Source organism: Lindgomyces ingoldianus, assembly GCF_010093535.1.
Source record: "Lindgomyces ingoldianus strain ATCC 200398 unplaced genomic scaffold BDR25scaffold_1, whole genome shotgun sequence".
Classification (NCBI taxonomy): Eukaryota; Fungi; Ascomycota; class Dothideomycetes; order Pleosporales; family Lindgomycetaceae; genus Lindgomyces; species Lindgomyces ingoldianus.
This window is the reverse complement of record NW_022985162.1, coordinates 1,108,987-1,130,973: the sequence shown is the minus strand read 5'-3', so window position 1 is coordinate 1,130,973 and position 21,987 is coordinate 1,108,987. Positions and strand designations below refer to the sequence as shown.

The following is a 21,987-nucleotide window of genomic DNA, read 5'->3' as shown; positions in this document are numbered from 1 at the left end:
GTCCGACGAAGCATGGGAGATGTCGAAACGAGATGCATGCATATCGGAGGCGGAGTGACCCTCTCTCCAGCCCTGGCGGTATTTCTCGGACATTACTTTGGCCCTTGGATGGCATTGGTGCATGCATGAGCTGGGAGGCAAGACTGGCCAGACACACCTTTGAGACTTCCTTACGGTAGGGAAAAGTATAAGCGGAAGGTGCTATGTTCGAACATAAGGTAGCTTCCGTCAATCAAGACTCGGACGAAAATATCTCCTTAGAATAGTCCAGTAAGTATCTAGCTATATCAAGCTTGAGCTCAACCAACGGTGGTGTTCGAAGTTTTGACCCCACCAAGTGAGATCTTTCGGGCAGTCACTGAACCGCGTCCGGGATTCGGAGAGATGGATTCGTCAAGGAACCATAATCTAGGCAAGGAAAGTGGGCCCCGAAAAAGGATGTAAGGCATTTAGATTGAGCTGATGAACAACTTCTGCATCAATCCGTATGGAGGCCACCCACGAGTCATGCTGCATGCAATGAAGTCTGTCATTTCGAGGGGAATGGGGTCGTTCGTCGAATGGAGCCATTGCGAGGACTTGGCATGAGATGAGGAGTTACCTGGATCCTATAATCAGACACAAAAGGCGGGCACAGAATGGGCTGCAAAATTATGATAGAGTGAGGCGAATGAATGTATCTTGAATTGATACAGTTCGATTGTAGTGACGTTGAGAGTCTGAAGGGCGATGTGAGGAGGATCGTAAGGGAACTGTTACGTAATCAATGCCAAGGCACAAATATCCTTCCAAGCGTGAAACTTTTCTGCGTTTGCGACATTACATCCTCGATCAAACGAACAGATTGTCCTACGTACCGTGTGTATTTGCCCGAAAGACAACGGATATCAGTATTCTGCGATAACATGGACAAAAATTCCAGCTTCCTAAGCAGTTGCGCCGAGATCCCTCGGTTCTTTTCTAGCATGCCGTTCACCTTGATAGCTGATAACAGCTGCGAGATTCTATATGGATATGAGTATAAAAGGAGGACTTGCGGAGTCTTTAAAAGGAAATATAAGAGTCCGGGTAGTGGTAAAAGGAAGACTTGCTCATCAACGGAGCAGACGACCACGGGACAGGGTTCGACTGAACTTTAATGGAATCAACGATAACGTGCCCCACATTCCTTCTACCGATTTATAGACAATCATACCAGACATCTGACTCTAAAGCCTCCTTGCTTGCTGAGTGAGCGTACCCATACAGTTAGAGGGACCGTCGTCGCGTGAGAGAAATTTGGGGCAGTATGCATCGGAAGGCCACTGAGCGAGTAGGAATTGCCCCACGACTTGTCAGATCACAGCTCTTTTGTCCTGCTCCCTGTTGGGATACTGCCGGCAGCTACCTAAGTATAAGGATGAGGGAAAGTACGGGTCGTGGCGTTAATAGTGCAGGCCGCTCCTACGCCAGCGGAGCATCCGCAAGAGCTGACGTACTCCTTCTACGCCATGCTGCTTACCTCAACTGCGCGAGTATCTTATGCATACTGGCACTTACGAAAGAACACGACAAGGACCTGATTTAGGGTAGAAATTGGCATTCTCTTAACAAATTCCTCGATTCCGGAAAGGGTATAACTGATCAATTCCGTCCTGGCCAAGTTCCGTGGTCTGCGCTTGCATGCTGAAGGTGATCTACACGCCACGGAGTTATATTCCCCTGCCAGCCAAATGAGTTGGAGAACGATACAGTAATACATAATCCCCACTCCGACCCCATCCCTCCATATCCTTTTATTTCCACCATCAACACTGACATCCGACACCAAACCTGAAAGCACACCAATACATCCGGAGCCCCGGTCGTCGCATTCGAACCTCAAGACTCAACCAGCAGCAACGTCCCAACCCCTCCACCCCTTCATCCTCTCCCTACACTCACGTTCATAAACATCAATCCCGCCCACAAACGTCATGTTCTCGGCCTTCTTCCCCGGTATATTCCCACCAGTCCACCACGAACTCGTAAACGGATACAGCGTATGTTGGTTCATAGCATTTATCATATCCTTCCACTCTGTTTCCGACTCTAGGGTGGGTTCGATGACAGGCGCTCCCGTTAGTGCTTTCATACCCTCCGCGCCGGTGCTAGTGTTGGGGGAAGTAGTAGAAGCAGACGATTGCGCAATTAACGAGGTGATAGTATCACATATAAAATCAGTCTGAGCTTCTAAGATGGTGGGACCATTTGATAGCGCGGTAGGTGCTTGTGGTGAGTATACCATAAACGCATTTGGGAAACCGTGAATCATCATGCCTAGATATGTCTTCACACCGTCTTTCCAAACATCTTTTATATCCACACCGTCTTTGTTTTTCAGCCCCATGTGCGTTAGCGATCCCGTGAATGAGTCGAAGCCCGTGGCTAGGATAACGTAATCGAAGTCTCGCGCCTGGGCCTCGCCGGAGAGTTGGATGCCGCCAGGCGTGAAGGTAGAGATGGGGTTGACATTAAGGTCGATGATGGAGACATTAGGTTTGTTGAGCATTTCGTAGTAGTCGTTTTCGAGCGGGCAGCGCTTGGTACCGAAGTAGTAGGGGGCCGTGTCTGGGGCCATGAGAGCTTGTTTTCCGGGATCTGTTAATCTCTCTCGGATTTTCCTGAAGCGGGTATTTCGGTCAGCGAGCTGCTTGGTTCTATCTGAGGATTGGTGTTGTTGCGGGGGGAATAGGTTCAGTACCCACCTTTTCCAAAAATCGTAGACAACCTTATTCGCCTCCTTATCCAACATAACATTACTATAATTTCTCAACAGAAACTGAAATCCTCCACTCCCCCAAATCTCCTCAAAATAGCCCTCCCTCTCTTCCTCAGGCACATCTTGCACTCTTAACTGCGTCCTCGTCGTTGGGAACCCCACCGCAGAATTCCTTCCCATGCTGAACAAGCTAGGGTAATACCCCTTCCACCCCGTCTGCTCTTCTTCTGTAAACTTGCGTTGCCCCATGGGAAGACAATACGAGGGTCGACGCATCAGCATAGTAAGCTGTCCTGCTTCTTTGGCTAGTTCCTGTACGATTTGAACGGATGTCGCGCCGGCACCAATGATAGCTACCTTCTTCCCTTTAACACTTAAATCCTCGGGCCAGAAACCAGAATGGTGTATCACACCCTTATAACCCTTCAATCCAGGAAACTCGGGATAATGCCGTCGATGCAACAACCCCGTCGCAAGAATCAGCCACCGCGCTGACGCGGTTTCCCCTCCCTCCGCGGTCACGGTCCAGTCCCTGCGGTCTTTATTCCAGGTCGCGCTATTCACGCGGGAGTTGAAACTCACGTCTTTTCGTAGGTCGAGTGTGGAGTCTAAATGGGCCATGTATTTGCGGAGTTCGCGGTGGTCGGGGAAGCGGCTGGAGAAGTTCCAGGATTTGTAGGCAGAGGGGATGTTGAGTTGGTAGAATGGCGTTTCGGAGTCAACGCGGGCGCCGGGGTAGCGGTTCCAGTACCATACGCCGCCGAAATCGGAACCTGGGTAAGGGTTGATTTCTTAGTGTGGTGTGGAGGAGAAACTTGGGGGAGGTTGTATGCGGAAGATAGACAGTTTTGAGATGAACAGGAGCAGAAAGATACGGTCGAGGAGCGGATAAAAGTGTAGTAAAACTCAAATACAAACAACTTTAGGGCATGGAAATGAACGACGGTAACCTGTTGAAAGCAATCCGAGCATGCGATTTTACCTACCTGCTTCAAACACATGCACCTTCAACCCATCATTCCTCAACCGATGCAGATTCGAAATCCCAGAAAACCCAGCTCCAACAACGATAACATCGTATTGCCTGGGAACGGTAGTATCGCCTTCCGTTCCACTTATGGAACTCTTGGGGATTGAAGCCATTACAGGCAGACAAACATATCCTAAAATTAAAAGCTGTGGATTTGTTGGGGAATAAGAGAACCGGGGGTGATGAGAGAGATTAAAGGATTTGCCGGGATTGGAATATCCAAGATGAAAAGAGAGAAGGAAAGGGATCAAGGAAGTGAAACGATGGGCCATAGGTCATTCCTACACGACGCCTATATCTACAGGTCACACTGACAACCTTGGAGCTTAATCATTCGCCATGGTACTTGGCTGCACTCATTGAACAAACACTTCCTTAAAAAGACCACCGATCGTCAGTTTCAACTGGATCCCCCTATATCTAACCACCAATTGGTCCCACCCGAATGCCTAAATTTCAAATCGAGCGAGCTTGCAGTGTGAAATTCCACGCTTGTCCTGGTGCTGACGCTAGAAGAAGGGGGTGGGATGAATGGGAGTTGGGAGTGCGGGGCAAGCCGAGGCATAACGTTTCGACTTTCCTAACCGTACGTTCTCCGCTCACAACGTTCGTAATTCCCGCTGCGGCTAACCATGATCAGTAATGATTCAGACCTCACTCCGGATTCCTGACTTGGGTAGTGGTCTGAATCGTTGCCGGCGACGTCAGTCCGGTAGTGTCGTGGTGCCTGTTCTGAGCCAGGATGCGCCATCTGGAGAGAGATGCAATGGACGGCTCTGATGACATGATCGTATATTTCATATAATCTAGTATCGGGGCGGTGGCCGCGAAAGGTCGAATGAGTCAGGACCTTTCAACTCCCTATTCAGTGCTATTTCAAATGCAGATGCCTGCCTCACTTTGAATCTCCAAGAGCTCAGCCAGTCCAGTATGAGGTGCGACCATAAATCCGCCACCATCCAAAACGCTTTACCGAAAGACTTTTTCCAAGATAACAAAAAATCTAGATGATGGAACTCAGCTCAGATGTCAGACGGCGAGATCACAGCCAGAAGCTGAAATGGCCGACGTGGTGTCTAGAGCCGAATCCGAAGTTGCCGTTAGCGCAAGTCCCCAATATTCAGACCAATCGAGAATAAATCACCTCACTCCTCATCACTAGTCTCGTCCTCGCTATCCGCCTTCTTGCTCTTCGCTTTTCCCTTGCCCTTCTCTTTCATGCCCTTAGCCTTCGCCTTCTTCCTCTCAACCTGATCTCCAACCCTCTCCCTCTCCGACTTGCCCCGATCCTGTAGTTCAGCTTCCAATTTCTGGAACTCTTCGCTCTCAACATCCATACCCACCAACTTCTCCAATAACTTGATTTCGCGTGCCCAGATACTCTTATCCTCGATCTTCTTTCCCTTCCCATCCTTCGAATCAATAGGAGTCTCCAGGACCATAGGTAGCCCATGAAGACGCTCATCATTGACGATGTTGTGGAATGCGCGGAGACCGAGATAGCCAGTGCCGATTTGGGCGTGGAGATCGCGATATGAGGTGAAGGGCGATTTGCTATCGTTCATATGCAGTGCTTTCAGATACTTCAATCCAATGACCTCGTCAAATGTGCTCATAGTTTCTGCGTAAGCATCTGGGGTTCGGAGATCGTATCCTGCAGCAAAGATATGGCACGTGTCGAGGCAGACACCTACACGCTTCTTGTTGTTTACCAAGTTGATGACTTCAGCGAGGTCTTTGAAAGTCCCGCCGATGGTGTTGCCGAGTGAGGCCATGGTTTCCAAGACGGCGACTACGGAGCCAGTGGCGGGGTCTTTGTGCGCGGTATTGATGTGTTCGGCGATGAGACGGATGCCATCTTCGCGAGTCGTGGCATTGCAGTTGCCGGGATGAAAGTTATAGAGACGAATACCAAGCTTGTGACATCGAGTCAGATCGTCATGGAAGGAGTCGTAGGCTTGTTTCTTTCGTGATTCCTCTGGATGTGCAAGGTTGACAAGGTAGGAGCCGTGTGGTAGACAAGAATCAGCGGGATCGATGCCGTGTTTCTTGCAGCCGTCGATGAAGAGTGCTCCATGCTCGGGATCCATTGGGGGATTGTCCCATTTGCGCTGACTCTTCAGAAAAAGTGCGAATGCATTTGCGCTGACTTGTGTTAGCGGGGGGGGGCCTTAGGGAGGACGAATACGCACCCTATGGTAACGAGGTTGGGGATTGAGTTATGGACACCTAATTTTCGTCCCGTGAAGAGTCAGCCTATGATCTTGAATGTGGAGTATGCAGCATGACAACAATCTGGACGGGTGTAATTGTAGTCCTTACCTCCTGCGATGCTCACATGCGCACCAACGCGAAGTTTAGTATCCAGAGTCCTCTGCTCGAGGGCGGCAAGATTGGTCTGTTTCTTGCTCGTGGTGCGCTTGCGCTGCACTTTCTTGACTTTCGCGCCACCGTCATTACCTTCTTCAGCTTCGGCCATGACTTCATCAACTGAAGCTTCCTCTACCCTCGCCTTCTTTGTAGACAGTCCCTTGTGCTTGGGCGGCTCCTTAGCCTCAGATTCGGCGTCCTCTTCGTATTTGATTGCCTTCTTCACGCGCTTGGAATTCTTCAGGGTAGTCTCTACCTTGCGCTTCTGCCCTCGTCTATTGCCAGCAGTCTTAGCCACGAGCTCAACTTCGGCCTCAGCCTCCTGGGCTGGACTGTCATGGCTTGTTTGGGATCTGATATCCTCTGGAGGAGGGGAAAGAGAGGATAGCGACGATGATTCCCGAGAGGGAGCCATTGGGGTCGCGGGTATGAGACTATTCGAATGCGGTAGTGCAGGAGGGAAAGTTAGTGTGGTGTAGGTGCGACGGAGGTGGCGAGGGTTCGAGTGTAAATGAAGGAGGTCTGCTGTGAGATTGAGGGTGAGCGATTGCTTTGCAGTACGTGGTAGAGCCGTTACGTTTAGGGTAGTTGCGACGGCTCTCTTGCGCTTCCGGCCCGGGGTTCGTTCTTGGGCCTGGTGTCGCTATCAGTGATCGCCGTCGCCAATTCAATCGGATCAAAGAGCCCGAGAAGAGCGAGCACAATTGCGACCACCGGAGCGATTTGCACTGCTCTAAGGCGTTATGGTGATGAATCTGCCCAGCTAATGGACTTGATGAGGAGAGGCGACTGAAGAAGGTGCGCCGAGGGAACGAGGGGATAGTGCGTGACAAGGAGAGAGAAAGAGGAGTGAAGATATTATACCGTACCATGCAGTCCAATATATGGCGGTGAAGACAAGGCCACAATTGGGCGGAGATGAAGGCGAAGGCGAAGGTGAAGGTGAAGGTGAAGGTGAAGGTGAAGGTGAAGGTGAAGGTGAAGGTGAAGGTGAAGGTGAAGGTAAAGGTGAAACGCAAATGACTGGCTGGCTGGAAACGCGTCCCAAACTCCGAGCGCCGACGCCCGCTCACGTGCCTCTGTACCCGACCCCACCATCTTATCTTATCATCAAATCTAAAAACCAAATTTCCATGTCAGCGAAATCAGCCAAGACACCAAGAATTCGACCAACTCAATTCTGCTCGACACACCCTCTTCCAGCTCCTATCTTCTTCCTCTCCCTCTATCACAATGCCAAAAGCCAAACGGAAGAACCATGGCGGCGCTGAAAGCTCACCCTACGCCAAACCCGCTGCAAAAAGCGCGACAGCGAACTCGATATTCAAGATGAACACAGATCTCGGACAGCATATATTAAAGAATCCGGGTGTAGCAAGTGCCATCGTGCAGAAAGCGAATCTGAAGCAATCTGGTGCGTATATGTCATGATTTTATCAATGCCCAAACGCTAATTTCGGTCTACTTTTTCAGACCACGTCCTCGAAGTCGGTCCCGGAACGGGCAACCTCACAGTCCTCATACTCAAAGCCGCAAAATCCGTGACTGCGGTAGAAATGGATCCGCGCATGGCTGCCGAGCTCACGAAGCGTGTCCAAGGTACACCCGAAGGCCAAAGATTGAAGGTCCTACTCGGAGATGTCATCAAGACGGAACTGCCCTACTTTGATGTCTGTATCTCCAACACCCCCTATCAGATCTCCTCGCCCTTGGTCTTCAAGCTATTGAGCCTGCCACGGCCACCCCGGTGTTGCGTCCTCATGTTCCAGCGCGAATTCGCCATGCGTTTGTTCGCCAAACCCGGCGAAAAACTCTACTCGCGCCTCTCAGTCAACGCGCAGATGTGGGCAAAGATCAGCCACGTTATGAAAGTCGGACGAAACAATTTCAATCCCCCACCCCAGGTCGAGTCGAATGTCGTGCGAATCGAACCTAAGAACCCGCGGCCGCAAATAAGCTATGAGGAATGGGATGGGCTGCTGAGAGTATGTTTCGTGCGGAAGAACAGGACGCTGAGGGCGGCATTTCTGGGCACGAGTGCGGTCATAGATATGTTGGTTAGGAACTACAGGCTCTGGTGTGCCCAAAACGACATCCCGCTCCACGATGGACCAGCTGCTGGAGAAGGTGAAATCGAGAATATGGACACCGACACAGCCAGCGCCGAGGAAGAGGAAGAGTGGAATGGTATCATGGACGTTGACGAAGACGGAGATGAAGTCCCCAATTTCTTTGCAGAGGAGAAAAAGAAGGGCACTCTTGGCAAGAAATCAAGAGGTAAAGTGACAGACCTGGTTAAGGAGAAGATAAGAAAGGTGTTGGAAGATGAGACGAAACTGGCTGAGAAACGGGCAAGGATGTGTGATGAGGGCGACTTCTTGAAGCTGCTGTATGCGTTTAATCAGGAGGGCATTCACTTCAGTTAAGAGGCAACCAGTGGGCAAGGTCAAAGAGATGGATAGAATCTCGCATTCATTTTATGGAGTCCAGAGGTGGCTTATGGGATCTGTTGGCATCAGGGCATACCAAAAACGCGGCATTAGCGCAGGTGTTTATGGCAGTGGATGGGACATAGAGAAACATTTCACCACCCCATCTACGAAATCTGTGAAGTTCTGAGGTACTATCTGCTTGTATTTTCCCATGCCAGCTCAAGTCAAAGGGAAAATGGGGTAATACCTGTAATGTATTGTACAATACCACAAGTACAATACATGTCGACGCAGTGCTCACGCTTACAGTTACAGCTACTAGCACTGACGATATTGCGGATGCATCCTAGCCGCCGTGGAAGCCCCACATGCACTCGCGAGACGTCGATCCAAATAACTAATCTTAGATAATCTGCGTCATCTCGCTCCGGCAAGCTTGGTGCCAGGGAAAATGTGGTCTGGTCACTTCAGATCAGCAATTTACGCCTGCGGGACCCCGAACCTAGTTCTAGTCCGGTCGTTTTTGGGGTATCCTGGAAGCTACCTAAACGCTTAGGATAAGTGCTCCATAGCTTATTTACCTGCAGACCTCCGGCGTCAAATTCTGTCTTGAATCCCAATCCCCTTATGCGAATTTTAGCTATAACAAGATTGGTCATCTTGTGTAAAAGTCATTCATTCTAGAATGCCCCCCCATCTTCACATTACCATTTTCTCATTCCCTTTCCCGCCCAATCCAGAATCTCAACTCTAACTCACCCTCCACCTTACCCTTAAACACTGCAGATCCAATAGCATCAACTCCCATTCAGCAGAGTCTATCATCCACACCCTCAACCTAACCGCTAGCCTTGAAAAAGACTGCTACACCAAAACCTTCGCTGACCTCACTGTAACCAACAGCAACCACTCCGCCACACCGAAACATACTAACTTCTTACCAGCGCTGCCCGCCTCTCCTACTGGCACCGTGTCAATTCAACGGAGACCTGGCATTATTGCGCGGCGCACCGCTACGACTTGACTTATCTTACGATGACGGGAAGCCTGTGAAGCGTGCGGTGCTGGGGAAAGAGATTTTGAGGGCCAGAGGCCCCAGGTTGTGGTGCACAGGATGCAGTGGCGGAGAGCGGAAAGTTTGGGGGAATAAAACGTTGGTGGGGAGGTGATTGAGTTAAGGGAAGGGGTGGAGAGGTGCGTAGATGAGGTCAAGTTTACCTCGAAGTGTGGGAGTGGGGGTGTTGAATCTGGTTACTAGATTGCGTTTGCCTGGCGTGATTTCTGCCAATTTAATTGTATGTAGTCGGGAAATTTCCTAGATTGGCCTGAAGGACAGCCTCGCTCACATGTTGCAACAAATGTTGCAAGGATTGAGCATAGCCGCACTTGCCCTAAACCGAGCAGGGGTTGGCGGAGAAGTCACGACTATATATTACCCATCCGTATCAATACTTGTCCCTCGCATATCCTGTGCGTAATGAACTTCACGACAAGAGGGAATCCCACAAATGCGATAACGCTTGTAGATCGCCAATCACCTAAGCAATACTACAATTTCTCTCAACAATCCCGGATCGTGCATAACCAACCAATCCACTAATGTCCCTTCTAATCCCCCAACTCCCCATCCTCTCCGCCAACGAGCCCGACATTCTGGGCCTCCCATATCCCATCCGCGACCAAATCTACACTCTCCTCTTCACAGACGCTGAAATCGTCGTCCGCTGCAGAGACGCATGTTGTAACTTCCTAACTACAGTCCCTGCAATCAGTCGTCCTTCCATTTTCGCAATCGCCCAGACATCCAGATTGCTAAGGCAGGAAGCATTACCGAGACTGTTCCACCTAGCGATTTTCGATATCGGCCGGCTAAGGGGGCATGCCAAGAGCGGTGAGGATGGAGATAGAGCTAGGTTTGGGGCGGCCTTCAAGGATATGCGAAGGATGTGCGCGCCGACTTTTTTGCTGCCGAAACTAGGGCTAGACTTCGAGAAATTTGTCTGGTCGATACCACCCGAGATTGATAGGGGGGGTTTGAGGGAGTTGATGGTGGTGGAGACGATTTCGGCTTGTCATTGTGATCACGTGCCGCTGTCGGAGACGTTCAAGTGTGAGGTTCAGACATGTAAGTCTGATTTGCTCAGTGTTCCTGCCGTGGTTGGGGATAGGTGGGCACGAGGTAACTAACTGACGCCCCCGCAGCTGATGGAAAGTTCGTCCGAGAAATCATCAATAGTGTAAAAGAAATGCCTTTCTCTGTGTCTTTCAACATAGAGCTGAGAGAGCATTGTACTGCGGTAAGTACACAACTGAGTTAATTCCCCTCCCACACTCCCCCTCCATCCCCTAAAAAAGGCTAATTGTTCCGTAGTGGGCAAGCACAATCTTCTCCATAAGCCCAACCTTAGATTTCCGCATCACAGAGTGGAGCAATTACTACAGCCTGCACACTATGATCCTGCAATTTCTAGAAGATGTTGGGCTTGCAGATAAATTGATAGAAGTTGGAAAGAGAGTGGAAGATGATGAGCGCCAGGGGAGCGATATTGAACGAGGCGAGCAGGTAAGTGAGGAGGTAGATGTGAGCTCAATTTGAGAAGACTATCTGTAGCCTTGCAAGGAGGGGATTACTTATAAAAGAAGTTATGTATTGTGGACTGAGAGCCTGAGGAGCTACGTGATTTATATAGTATGGTGGGGCGCTAAGCCTAAGGTTGATTGGCCAGCCTATCGTAGAGACCTCCGGCTTACAGTATCTCGAAGGCCGATTGAGGGTTCAAGAATAGGGCAGAGCTCAAATTAGGTGATGAGAGACAGACTAGGTGAGTTGGGCGATAGTGTAAGGTCTGGTCTAAGGAGCTCGAGAGGAATCCAGGGCGACTGGAAAGAGTACAGAGAGGAGCTAATGAGTGACTAGTGCAACGCATGGGCGCAATATCACATGCGACAAAGACATCTATCGATACACCCTGCTTTGGGAAAGGAAATGAGGGTTGGGGGGATAAGTTAATTTGAAGAGCTAAGTTCGAGGTAGTGCGAGCTGGTTTCGAAGTTAGGCACCGTACTAGCGAGGGTTATGTGACTCTATTTCACACATGAGGGGGGGGAAACAGTAGGTTATGTCAAATCTGCTACCAAATACCTTTTGGCATATAATTCAAGGTATCTCTGAATCATATTTCATCTACCTCCCTCATCCCAGCTCGCCAAGTAACCTTGCAAGTCTCTACCACGCGGGCAGATAAAGAAAAATGTAAACTCATTAGCGGGTAGGTAAATTTCCAAAACGCGTTTCTCAACGCCATTCTGTGCACAGTTTTCAGTCCACACCCCTGTTCAAGCTCAGGATGGCTAGTATCAACCCTTTGGTCCTTCCTCACTCAACATCAACAACCCTCTTCTTCCCTCTATCCTTCTTCTTCACCACCGTCTCCGTCACACTCCTCACACTGTCCACGCTGCGTTCCATAGTCCCATACCCCGACGAAGGTCCCCCGATTCCAACACCGGTCTCAGTCGTGCTCTCGTCCGGCGTAATGAGTAAAGGTTCGTCTTCTTCTAACCCAGCCTCGTTCTCCACATCTCGATCCTTGTTAATGATATCGGTGTATCGATCGACACTCCGACCTCCTGCCCACTTCGGCAGTGTTATTTTGCTATTTCCGGGTGCGAAGTGGTCAAGGAAGGAGTGACCGGATCTCGGCAATCCATTGCTTGTCCGATGTTGTTCTGCCCCAAATCCACGACGACCACCGCCAAGCCTACGGATGCCGTCTCTCTCCCCTTGCTCCTCCCCAAATCCATCCATAACTCCACACTTACCACAACCCCTCATATCCCCTCTCTCTTCTATCTCCCTCATCCACTCTTCCTTCTTCCTCGCCATCAACTCCTTCCAAAACGCGACCGCATGCATCACACTAACCGCCAGATTCGCCAGATTCGCATATGCCTGAAACACGACACTAACATTGCCGCCATAATACCGGTTCCGCCACCCACTGTTAATGAAGAAAAAGGTGACCCAGAAGAGCCATTGGAGGGCGAGTGTGAGGAGGGTGTCAATGATGATGAGGAATTTCGAGGGCCATTTGTAGTGGGGCGGGGAGGTTGTGAGGGCGTTGTAAGGTGCGTTGGTTGCGTTTGGGTGCTGGTTTGAGCTTGGGGTTGGGTAGGATCTAGTGCGCTGTGCTGTTCTCGTTTGTCTCGCCCCCAAACCTAATGGTTCTGGTTCTGGTTCTGGTTCCGCTTCTGGTTCCGCCAATATCGCAGCTGGCCTCCCCGTCGCAGAACCCTCCGGCACAATCCCATCCCTTAGCGTAAAAACATACGACGCCTTCGCCGCCGCATATGTGACTAAATCATGCAGACAGAAAACAAACGAAATAAAAAGCAATATTAGAGAAACGATAAACGGGCCAGCGTCGTAATCATTCTCCAGGGTACCAACCGTGAAAAGATCGAGAACGAGACCGGCGATAGCAGTCCATATCGTAGCGACGCGGAGTTTGTACAGAGGGTGCGAACTGTATGGTAGACCGCTGTTGGTGTTGTACGCAGGACGCGAGCTATACGGAAGACCGCCGTTAGTGTTGGGCGTGGAGCTGGACATGGTGAAAAGGTTCGAGAGGTAGAGGAACATGCGGGATCAGATGCACTGTATTCCCAATCTCCAGGCAAGTTTTTGGGTGTAAGCAAGTTGGGAATGGAGCGAGTGGTATGGCACAAACAGCTACAGGAGGCCACTGCGCCTTGCTTTGTCTTGTGCATGCCTGCTGCCTGAGACGCCTCACAGCGAAGCTCGAATCCTTCCCCGCCAAGCCTCAATCTGGGCAATTCGAAGTCAGGCGCCCATCCAATCAAGTCCGGTATCCTGAGACACCTAGAACTTAAACGGAAATGATTGTGTTCAGAATCCAAGCTATCGCCCCGCACCGTGATGTTCGAAGGCAAGGTGTCCTTTCGAGGCGGACAGCGCTAAGTCAGATGTTGTGTTTGTTAGTCAATGAATGTGACAACGCATCAATGGTTCACGATCGAAGTTTGAAGAATATTGGGGGATGTGAATTTTTGGCGATGACTCGAAATTCAGCACGGCAGATATTCTTCGAAATGGGGGCTGTTTCGACTGCATGCTGGGACTGACGATAAGACATGATGAGGGTCTAATATATGTCAGAAACTGGCATCCTTTCAACACTCTCGCAAGTTCAAGTAAGATCTTTCATAAATTAAGCCCACTCGTGTTATGTTCGACGGTATATGATAGTATGTTATATCTCGGCCGTGAGCAATAAAAGTCGGCATTGCGTCTGGAAATAGTAAGGACGCTGGATTTGGATTGATGTGTTTTTGATATCATACCATATCTAGAATAATTTTGGTGCCCCATCCACTAGATGAGCGGGAATTTGCAATGAGTATGTTTTCATATTGCTTCCTCATACTGCCGTACCAATTGTCCTTGTTCTTGCAGGTATTCCTTGACCTGCCGTACAGTGTATTCTCCTCTGTGGAACTACGTATACTGTTAGCCTTTACCTATTCGATCTAGAAGTTTGCTCGACCTACCATACCAGCACCTAGTGCTGCATCCGTCGTTGTCCTTTCGAAAACCTCCCCGAAGTGACCAGGGTTCCCAGCCCCACTACTCGCAATGACCGGGATCTTGATTGCGGCTTTTACATCACTGATCAGCTCTAAATCAAATCCACTATTTGTGCCGTCCTTGTCAATGCAGTTAAGGAGAATTTCTCCGGCACCCATAGCCTCAACAGCTGTGATGAGCTGCCGGACATCGAAGTCTCGACCTTCCCTACCGCCTTTGATAGTGCATTGGTACCAGCAGTATTCTTCGCCGTTCGGGCCTGGGATTGAGGTTTTGATGCTGTGGTGGGATGTTGCAGAGGGAGACGAGACATAGATGCGTCGTGGATCGACACTGATGACCACGGCTTGGTTGCCGTAGGCTGCGGATATTGTTTCTATGGCAGTGTTACCTGATAGAAGCTTGCCTCTTGCATAGTATTCTTCAGCAGCAGTAACAGCGTCAGACCCAATGCTCACTTTATCAGCGCCGGACTTGAAGTACATTGTGGCAATTTCTAGGGCTGAAATCTTTGTTCCATCCGTGTCCACAGTATCACGGATGCCTCCACCTATTGTCAAAGGCACAAAGACGGTCTCGCTGGTTCGTCGGAGAATTTCGAGCATCGGCGTATCGGCTACGGGGCAGTTGCGGAAGGATGTGATATTCAGAAACGTGACTTCATCGGCTCCTTGCTCGTAGTATTTTTTTGCCATCTCCACTGGCTTCCCCAAATTCCTCACTGCACCGCCGCTGCTGAGACCGTCTTTTTCTCGAACGTCGTATTGGTCACCCTTAGTGACTACTAGGTCTCCATGGTCATTTGTCCGGACGTCGAGACACGCGATGACTCTTCTTGTCAAGCCCTCTTTCGCCGAGGCTGCGGATGCTTTCTCAGGAAGCTTTTCTGATATTCTTCCTTCCAAAAATGCCTTTATGACCCTCAATCCCGCTGCCCCGCTCTTTTCGGGATGAAATTGGGTAGCGAAAATATTATCCTTCGCTACTGCCCCGACAAACTCCTCATCCCCGTATCTCGCCGTCGCAACGCTCCAGCCATCCTTCTCCAGTTGTCCCTCTCGGTAGGGTGCCGCATACGAGTGAACGTAATAGTATTTGGAGCTCGGTCGCAGCCCATATAGGCTATCATTGGCGACCTCTCCCTTCAACGAGGTGTTCGCCGAATTCCAACCAATATGCGGCACACTCTTATCCGTGTCCTGGAATTTCCGCAATTGGGAAGGAATCAACCCCAGACCCTTGACATCTGGGTCCTCCTCCGAGCCCTCGAAGAGTGCCTGCAGCCCGACACATATCCCCATAAACGGCTTCCCGGCCGTAATGTGTGCTTGTATAGGCTCGACGTAGCCTGCCTGGTTGAGCTGCGACAGGCAGTGGCCAAAGTGGCCGACACCGGGGATGATGAGTTTCTAGGGTGCGGGCTGCATCAGCACAAGTCAATTGGTGGTTGCTTGCCTGGTGAAGGATGAAAGGTACCTCTGCAGAGGGAACGTCGGCGGGTGACTTGACCCATTCCACTGTGTAGCCAACCTTTTCGATGGCATTGACGAGTGATCGGACGTTGCCAGCGACATAGTCGAGAAGATGTACAGTCGGCATGATGAAAGGAACGATAGAAGGGAAGGGAGAAGGAGTGAAAGAGAATTGAAGAGTGAAGCGTCCTAATGTCGAGACTGAGTCAGGCCGTGAATTACTTTTTGTTTTGGTGCCCCGCGATCGGCGAAGTTTAGGCGCAGGGGCGCAGGGGGATGGGGGGAGGTGGGCGTGAGGGGCACTACTCGTAATCTAAACCCAAGACAGCAAGCGCGGCTTGGCATCAAAAAGCTCTGAGCTTTGCCCGACACAGCGTTCACCCTTACTACCAACCCGACGTCGCCCTCCTTTTATCGGCAACATGGTCCGGAAACTCAAGTTTCATGAGCAGAAGCTCCTTCGTAAAGTCGACTTTACTACTTACAAAGGCGATAATGACCACAGAGATGCTGCTGTGATACGGCGATATGCTATCCAAAAGGTATTGATGACGTCTGTCTCTTTGCCTTGGGTTCCCTTGAGCTAATCCTCACGCAGCCCGACGACTATCGGAAATACAACACCCTCTGTGGTTCGCTCCGCCAACTGGCCCACCGACTCGCCAACCTCGATCCATCAGACCCCTTCCGTCGCAAGCACGAAGACCTGCTCCTAGAGAAACTCTTCGACATGGGCATCCTAGGTACCGGTGGAGGAGGCAAGGGAAAGCTTAGCGACGTCGAGCACAAAGTCACGGTATCCGCATTCGCGAGGCGGAGATTACCTGTTGTTATGACGAGGTTAAGAATGGCGGATACCGTGCAAGCGGCCACCAAGTTCATTGAACAAGGACATGTCAGAGTGGGGACCGAAGTTGTGACGGATACGGCCTTTCTCGTGACGAGGAACATGGAGGACTTTGTCACCTGGGTCGACTCGTCCAAGATAAAGAGGAACATCATGAAATACCGTGACAAGCTGGACGACTTCGATCTGGCTATGATTTAGAAGGAAGTTTCGCCGACATTGCATGACACGGAGTCTGGGTAGCAGCATTTCCGGCGCAGGGGCTCAAATATCGAAACCGATGGTATCATGACAAACGATTTCAACCGCAATGCGCCGCCGATTGACACTTTCCCAAACTTCTCCATCTCTCACTCGTTCCCTCGCATTCTCACTGTTTTAGGTATTCACGAGCTAATAGGATCGAAGCGATTAAAGGTTTTGCGAGCAGTAGAGGCAGTGTCGAAGAGCTGGTATGCATTTAATTTCGCTGCCTATAGTGCTTTAGCTCGACAAATTGCCCCCTCGGCAGACCGTTTGCTGCTATGTTGTGGACGGTGTCGTCCGTCCGCTGTCTCCGGTGCATCTCATCACATACCTTCTATATCTACCGAGGCTGTGGAGAGCATCTGCAAATTGGATGCATTGAATCCTGACCGGTATCAAAGTTGACCGCCTGTGATTGTCGCCACTTCTCTAGCACCGCCACGAAAGAACAGCCACAGTCTTCGAATCAACACTGGAGAAAGTGGACGGGTGACTGATTTAGCGTTCAATACGAAAGTGGGATCGAATGCGAGCTACGATATGCAACAGAATACGAATCGGCAGGATTGATTGGTTTCGATTTAGCATACCGAGTATTTCCCGAATTGATATCATTCGCCTATGGTCGTGGCTGCATGTCCCCCATGCTCATTTCTTCAACTCCAGACATGCCACCACAGAGGGGCCTTGGAGGCTGAGCGCCTCCCCGCATCTTCGTGCCGGTGAGTGTGTTGACATGACAGTAGTATTAGCTTTCCAAGCCATAAATACAACTTGCAATCTGTTCGAGTATTGATGTCTCGACACCCCTAGACTTCAGATTTGTTTGCATTCGTGGTTTGATTTGCACAGCGAGTATTGTCAATATGTCTCACGTTCATCGTACGGGCCTTACCGAACTTCATTCCGGCATCGGGTTCAATGGCGAGCTTCCAAAAGCGAAGTACGCTATTCCTTACCCCCTGTGTCCACCTATATTAATTGTTTCAACAGCATTGTCTTTATTCACGGCCTCGGTGGTCATCCTCAGAATACCTGGAGTTGTAAATACGCATCTCCTAGCCAGGATGCTTCAAGTCGACGTTCCTCTGCAGACACGGGCTCCACTGGCCGAAAGGGTTCCATGTTCAATAAGTTTTTGCCCATCAAGCGAACGAAGACAGGCATGAACACAGGCCTGGGCGACCGCACTCTCTCCATTGCTCCCTCTACCTACACGATGGATACGACGTCAGAGTCCATCTCGCCCCGCGAGTCCAACATTGATCCCTTGAGTCACGAGCCAGAGCCAATAATTAGCCCGACGATGGGGCCAATGAATCATAAGAAAGTGTTTTGGCCGAGGGACCTACTACCAAAGGACTTTCCGAACACTCGAATCTTGACGTTTGGGTATGATGCCGATCTGGTCAGTTTGACAACGACAGGGGCGAGGGCGAAGTTAAACTTCACTCAACATGCACACGACCTGTTGGTTACGCTTAACAGGGAGTTGGATGATGAGGTTCGGGCATATTCCTATGAGCACACTAGAGCACACTGGAGTATACTGACGGTTTGCAGGTTCCCATCATTCTCTGTGCCCACAGTCTTGGAGGTGTTCTCGCCAAAAGAGTCTGTCACTGCTTCACTTCTAAGTTCTTCACTGACTGACGGCTCAGGCACTTTGGGAATCCAAAACCTCTCCAAACCCCCAACTTCAAAAACTAGCTAATCTGACGAAAGTCGTCATGTTCTTTGGCTCTCCTCATCGCGGATCTAGCACAGCTGGCTGGGGCGAAATAGGTACCAAAATTGCGTCCATGGTGAAGCTAGACTCTGCTCAGCATCTTGTGTCAAGCTTGAAGCTTGACTCGGAGATCTTAGATAATATTCATTCAGATTTTATGAAGCTGTTGATTGCTGGGACTTTCTACATTCATACGTTCCAGGAGGGAAGGCCTATCAACAATGTTATCGGGAAGGTAAGCACAAAGTCAACTACAGGGCAAAATTGAAAACTATGAACAGTTTGACTGACTTGAATAGATCGTCGAGGACTTTTCATCCAAGATTGATGATGCAACCCCGATGCAGATCCACGAAGTGATCGACGGCCATCACCGGAATATGATTCGCTTTCGTACCGCGCAAGATTCCGGGTACCGCAAGGTGATCAGCGCATTGAAACAATATATGAATATGCTTAGCAAGAAACACGACATTGAAAGGATGTGTAAGTCAAAATTAAGCTTCGGTGGCTGTTTTAGCGGTGACGTGACCACTAACCTTTTCACAGCCATCGCGAGCAGCTTCTCCGCAAAAGAGATGCCAACACGAACATATTTCAGCGTTCCCTACGAGCGCAACCCCAATTTTGTGGGCAGAGAGGAGTGCCTCGAGGCGATTGATAAGATCTTCTCGGGGCCAAAGTATACCCCTTTCGTTGCCCTACATGGCCTTGGTGGCATTGGGTACCAGCTTCTCCCCACCCTTGTACATGTTTCGAGTGCCTGACAAAAATTGACAGGAAAACACAGGTTGCAATCGAGCTGGCCTACCGATGGAAGCAATTCTTCCCCATGTTCTCCGTATTCTGGGTCCATGCCACCAGCATTGACCGCTTCAATGACGGCTTACAAGGCATCTTAGAAAAGCTTGAGATCCCACATTCTGCTGAAACCAACGTGGCAAATGTAGTCGAGGAATGGCTGCGCAATAGAGCTAATGGCCGCTGGCTCTTGATCGTAGACAACGTGGACAAGGAAGACGTCCTAGACGAAAACAAAGGCAAAGGAGCATTCAAAATGCTCTCGTGCATTCCAAAGACAGATCACGGCCACGTCCTCTTCACATCCCGCTACAAACGCGTCGCCATGAACCTCACCTCCGACCTGGTCCGCCTGGACCAAATGTCCAAACCCGAAGCTGTCGAACTCCTGAAACTCAACCTCCACGAATGCTACGATGAAACCCAATCCACCGACGCCGACAAACTCCTCGAAGAGCTCTCCTACATCCCGCTCGCTATCGCACAAGCCGCAGCCTACATCCGCGAAAACGAAAACACTATCGCCGACTACCTTGAGTTGTACCAAGAATCCGAGGAAAATCGCGTCGAATTACTAGAACAGAGCATTGCGGAGCTGGGTATTTCTGACCCGGAGACTCCAAAAACGGTTCTCACCACCTGTTGGATGTCGTTTAGTCGGCTGCAGGCTGATGGTGCCGCAGGTCCGCTCGCCACCGAACTCTTGTCCGTCATGAGTTTCCTGGATCGTCAGGAGATTCCGAGGGCGTTGTTGAGGGGGTTTAGGCCTAAGGCTGGGAGTTTGAAGTTGAATAATGCGTTGGGGATTTTGAAAGCGTATTCGCTAGTTACGGAGAATACGGAGACGAAGAATTTCGCTATGCACCGGCTTGTGCAGTTAAGTATGCGGAAGTGGCTAGAGACGAAGGACTTGGAGAAGAGGTATTCTGAGGAGGCCCTCACACTACTTGCGGATAGCTTTCCGGATGGCAGCTTCAAGACGTGGGAGAGCTGCAAGGCGTTAATTGTACATGCGGATACCGTGCTCGAGCTCACGGTGGATTCAGAGAACCGATCGGCTCGAGCGAAACTGCTGCAGAACTGCGCCAATTTCCAGAACGGCCGAGGACAATACGCAGCAGCCGAAATGAAGTTTGTGGAGGTTGTCAGGCTTAGGACTGAATTTGTTGGCGCGGACAACACGGACACATTGCGCGCTGTGGACCAGCTCTCTTGGACGCTGAGAAATCAGGCCAAGAACGACGAGGCGCTCGAGATAGCGAAGCAAACTCTAAGTAAAAAAGAGCAACTCTTTAGTAAAAAGAGCGCCGAAGCTCTCACAACATCCCACATCGTCGCCACTATTACTGGGGATAGAGGAAAGCACCAAGACGCGGCCAAACTCCACGAAGAGAACCTCGAAGCCCGCAAGGAGCTCCTCGGCGCCGAACACCTCGACACTCTCCGCAGCGCTGCCAGCCTCTCGCTCGAGCTCTGGGAACTGGGGAAATTCGTTGACGCAGAGAATCTCGCTAGGCAAACGCTCGCGTCGCGCACCCAGCTTCTGGGCGAGGAGCATCCGGATACGCTCGAAATCGCCGGCACTCTCGGTTTCATTCTTGAAATCCAAGGCAAGTATCAAGAAGCAAAAGAGCTGAAATACAATATGTTGCAAATCCGCCAGCGTATCTATGGAGAAGACCATCCAGATACCGCGGATTCCAACCACGACATGGGCTGGATACTGCACCAAATGGGCCTCTACGACGACGCAGAGCCATTCTACGAGCAAGCGCTCAAAGCAAAATTACGGCTACTAGGGGAGACTCATCCAAAGACCCTCACAACAATGTGCAACTATCCCGTCTTCTACTGCGACAAAGGCGAATATGATAAAGCCGAGGAGCGATCGAAACGGCTCATCACCGTGTTCAAACGAGTACAAGGGGACATGCATCCGCAAACTCTAGACGCGATGGGAGGTTTGGCGGTGATACTTCGCCACCAAGGGAAGTTGGAGGAAGCAGCCAAAATAGCTCGGACATCTATCGATGGGAGGAATATCGTTCTCGGCCCAGATCATCCGTGGACATTACCACCAGTGAGTCACTGGGGGTATGTGTTATCGCTCCAAGGGGAGCTGGATAAAGGCGAAGAAGTTATCCGCACCGCGCTAAGGAGCCTGGAAAAAGCAATGGGATCTGAACACGGCAATGTTCTGACATCCCTGGTCTTCCTGTCCAAAAATCTCCTCCGGCAATCTACCGGTCCTGAGGACCCGAAATTGGAAGAATCAGAGCAGTTGGCACAGCGCGCGCTGGATAGTAGGAAGAAATTACTGGGGGATAATCACCCATATACATATAAGACTATGCATCATCTAGCAAGAGTGTTAATGGCGAGAGGGAGATATGAAGACGCGGAGAAACTGGCGAGGCACGCATTGGGTGGGTTGTGTAGGACGTTGGGGGCAGAACATCCGGATGTGAGTCGTGCGGATGAGGAGTTGAGGGAGATGGAGGCAAAGGTTGAGGAGGTGGGGAGGAAGATGGGGGACAGGAAGGAGGGAGGGGATGGCGAGGAGGATGGAAAGGTTGAGGTTATTGATATCTAGGTAATGCTGAAGTGAAATGAGAGCTTTCAGAGAGGTAACTCGAATGATCTACTTAAGAGTATTTGGTACCAAATCTGACGCACCCAACTATCTGTGACTCATTCCCTCGTTGTAGTGCT

General features: G+C 50.4%; 8 protein-coding genes across 8 annotated transcripts; 5 read left to right on the top strand and 3 right to left on the bottom strand.

Annotated features, from left to right (window-relative positions):
- Positions 1 to 1,867: 1,867 nt before the first annotated feature.
- Positions 1,868 to 3,883, bottom strand: BDR25DRAFT_206461 (FAD/NAD(P)-binding domain-containing protein; the record flags this gene model as incomplete). Its single annotated transcript, XM_033684488.1, has 4 exons — positions 1,868 to 2,129; positions 2,175 to 2,642; positions 2,727 to 3,513; positions 3,727 to 3,883. 4 exons carry the CDS (start codon positions 3,881 to 3,883, stop codon positions 1,868 to 1,870), a joined length of 1,674 nt encoding a protein of 557 aa, XP_033554573.1.
- A 69-nt stretch (positions 3,884 to 3,952) lies between these two features.
- BDR25DRAFT_348050 (uncharacterized protein) lies at positions 3,953 to 4,781 on the top strand (the record flags this gene model as incomplete). The annotated part of the gene is made up of 6 exons (XM_033694359.1): positions 3,953 to 4,044; positions 4,096 to 4,248; positions 4,287 to 4,380; positions 4,422 to 4,473; positions 4,508 to 4,560; positions 4,614 to 4,781. 6 exons carry the CDS (start codon positions 3,953 to 3,955, stop codon positions 4,779 to 4,781), a joined length of 612 nt encoding a protein of 203 aa, XP_033554572.1.
- Positions 4,782 to 4,915: 134 nt separating this feature from the next.
- Positions 4,916 to 6,555, bottom strand: BDR25DRAFT_308610 (AP endonuclease; the record flags this gene model as incomplete). Its single annotated transcript, XM_033691022.1, has 2 exons — positions 4,916 to 5,887; positions 6,109 to 6,555. The coding sequence occupies 2 exons, from the start codon at positions 6,553 to 6,555 to the stop codon at positions 4,916 to 4,918; spliced, it is 1,419 nt and encodes a 472-aa protein (XP_033554571.1).
- Positions 6,556 to 7,320: 765 nt separating this feature from the next.
- On the top strand, positions 7,321 to 8,706 carry BDR25DRAFT_275094 (rRNA adenine dimethylase). The gene is made up of 2 exons (XM_033687470.1): positions 7,321 to 7,554; positions 7,614 to 8,706. The coding sequence occupies exons 1-2, from the start codon at positions 7,374 to 7,376 to the stop codon at positions 8,564 to 8,566; spliced, it is 1,134 nt and encodes a 377-aa protein (XP_033554570.1). The 5' UTR covers positions 7,321 to 7,373; the 3' UTR covers positions 8,567 to 8,706.
- Positions 8,707 to 10,171: 1,465 nt separating this feature from the next.
- On the top strand, positions 10,172 to 11,242 carry BDR25DRAFT_338499 (uncharacterized protein; the record flags this gene model as incomplete). The annotated part of the gene is made up of 3 exons (XM_033693286.1): positions 10,172 to 10,697; positions 10,775 to 10,869; positions 10,944 to 11,242. 3 exons carry the CDS (start codon positions 10,172 to 10,174, stop codon positions 11,166 to 11,168), a joined length of 846 nt encoding a protein of 281 aa, XP_033554569.1. The 3' UTR covers positions 11,169 to 11,242.
- Positions 11,243 to 13,860: 2,618 nt separating this feature from the next.
- BDR25DRAFT_249918 (imidazole glycerol phosphate synthase HisHF) lies at positions 13,861 to 15,820 on the bottom strand. Its single transcript, XM_033686036.1, has 4 exons — positions 15,657 to 15,820; positions 14,144 to 15,589; positions 13,937 to 14,090; positions 13,861 to 13,884 (listed from the first exon to the last, which is right to left on the bottom strand). The coding sequence occupies exons 1-3, from the start codon at positions 15,777 to 15,779 to the stop codon at positions 14,001 to 14,003; spliced, it is 1,659 nt and encodes a 552-aa protein (XP_033554568.1). The 5' UTR covers positions 15,780 to 15,820; the 3' UTR covers positions 13,861 to 13,884; positions 13,937 to 14,000.
- Positions 15,821 to 16,060: 240 nt separating this feature from the next.
- Positions 16,061 to 16,888, top strand: BDR25DRAFT_3358 (alpha-L RNA-binding motif-containing protein). The gene is made up of 2 exons (XM_033693050.1): positions 16,061 to 16,194; positions 16,251 to 16,888. Exons 1-2 carry the CDS (start codon positions 16,075 to 16,077, stop codon positions 16,698 to 16,700), a joined length of 570 nt encoding a protein of 189 aa, XP_033554567.1. The 5' UTR covers positions 16,061 to 16,074; the 3' UTR covers positions 16,701 to 16,888.
- A 245-nt stretch (positions 16,889 to 17,133) lies between these two features.
- Positions 17,134 to 21,868, top strand: BDR25DRAFT_364639 (TPR-like protein; the record flags this gene model as incomplete). The annotated part of the gene is made up of 7 exons (XM_033696857.1): positions 17,134 to 17,688; positions 17,739 to 18,249; positions 18,309 to 18,359; positions 18,407 to 18,709; positions 18,774 to 18,960; positions 19,024 to 19,156; positions 19,255 to 21,868. Exons 1-7 carry the CDS (start codon positions 17,612 to 17,614, stop codon positions 21,866 to 21,868), a joined length of 3,876 nt encoding a protein of 1,291 aa, XP_033554566.1. The 5' UTR covers positions 17,134 to 17,611.
- Between the last annotated feature and the right edge of the window lie 119 nt (positions 21,869 to 21,987).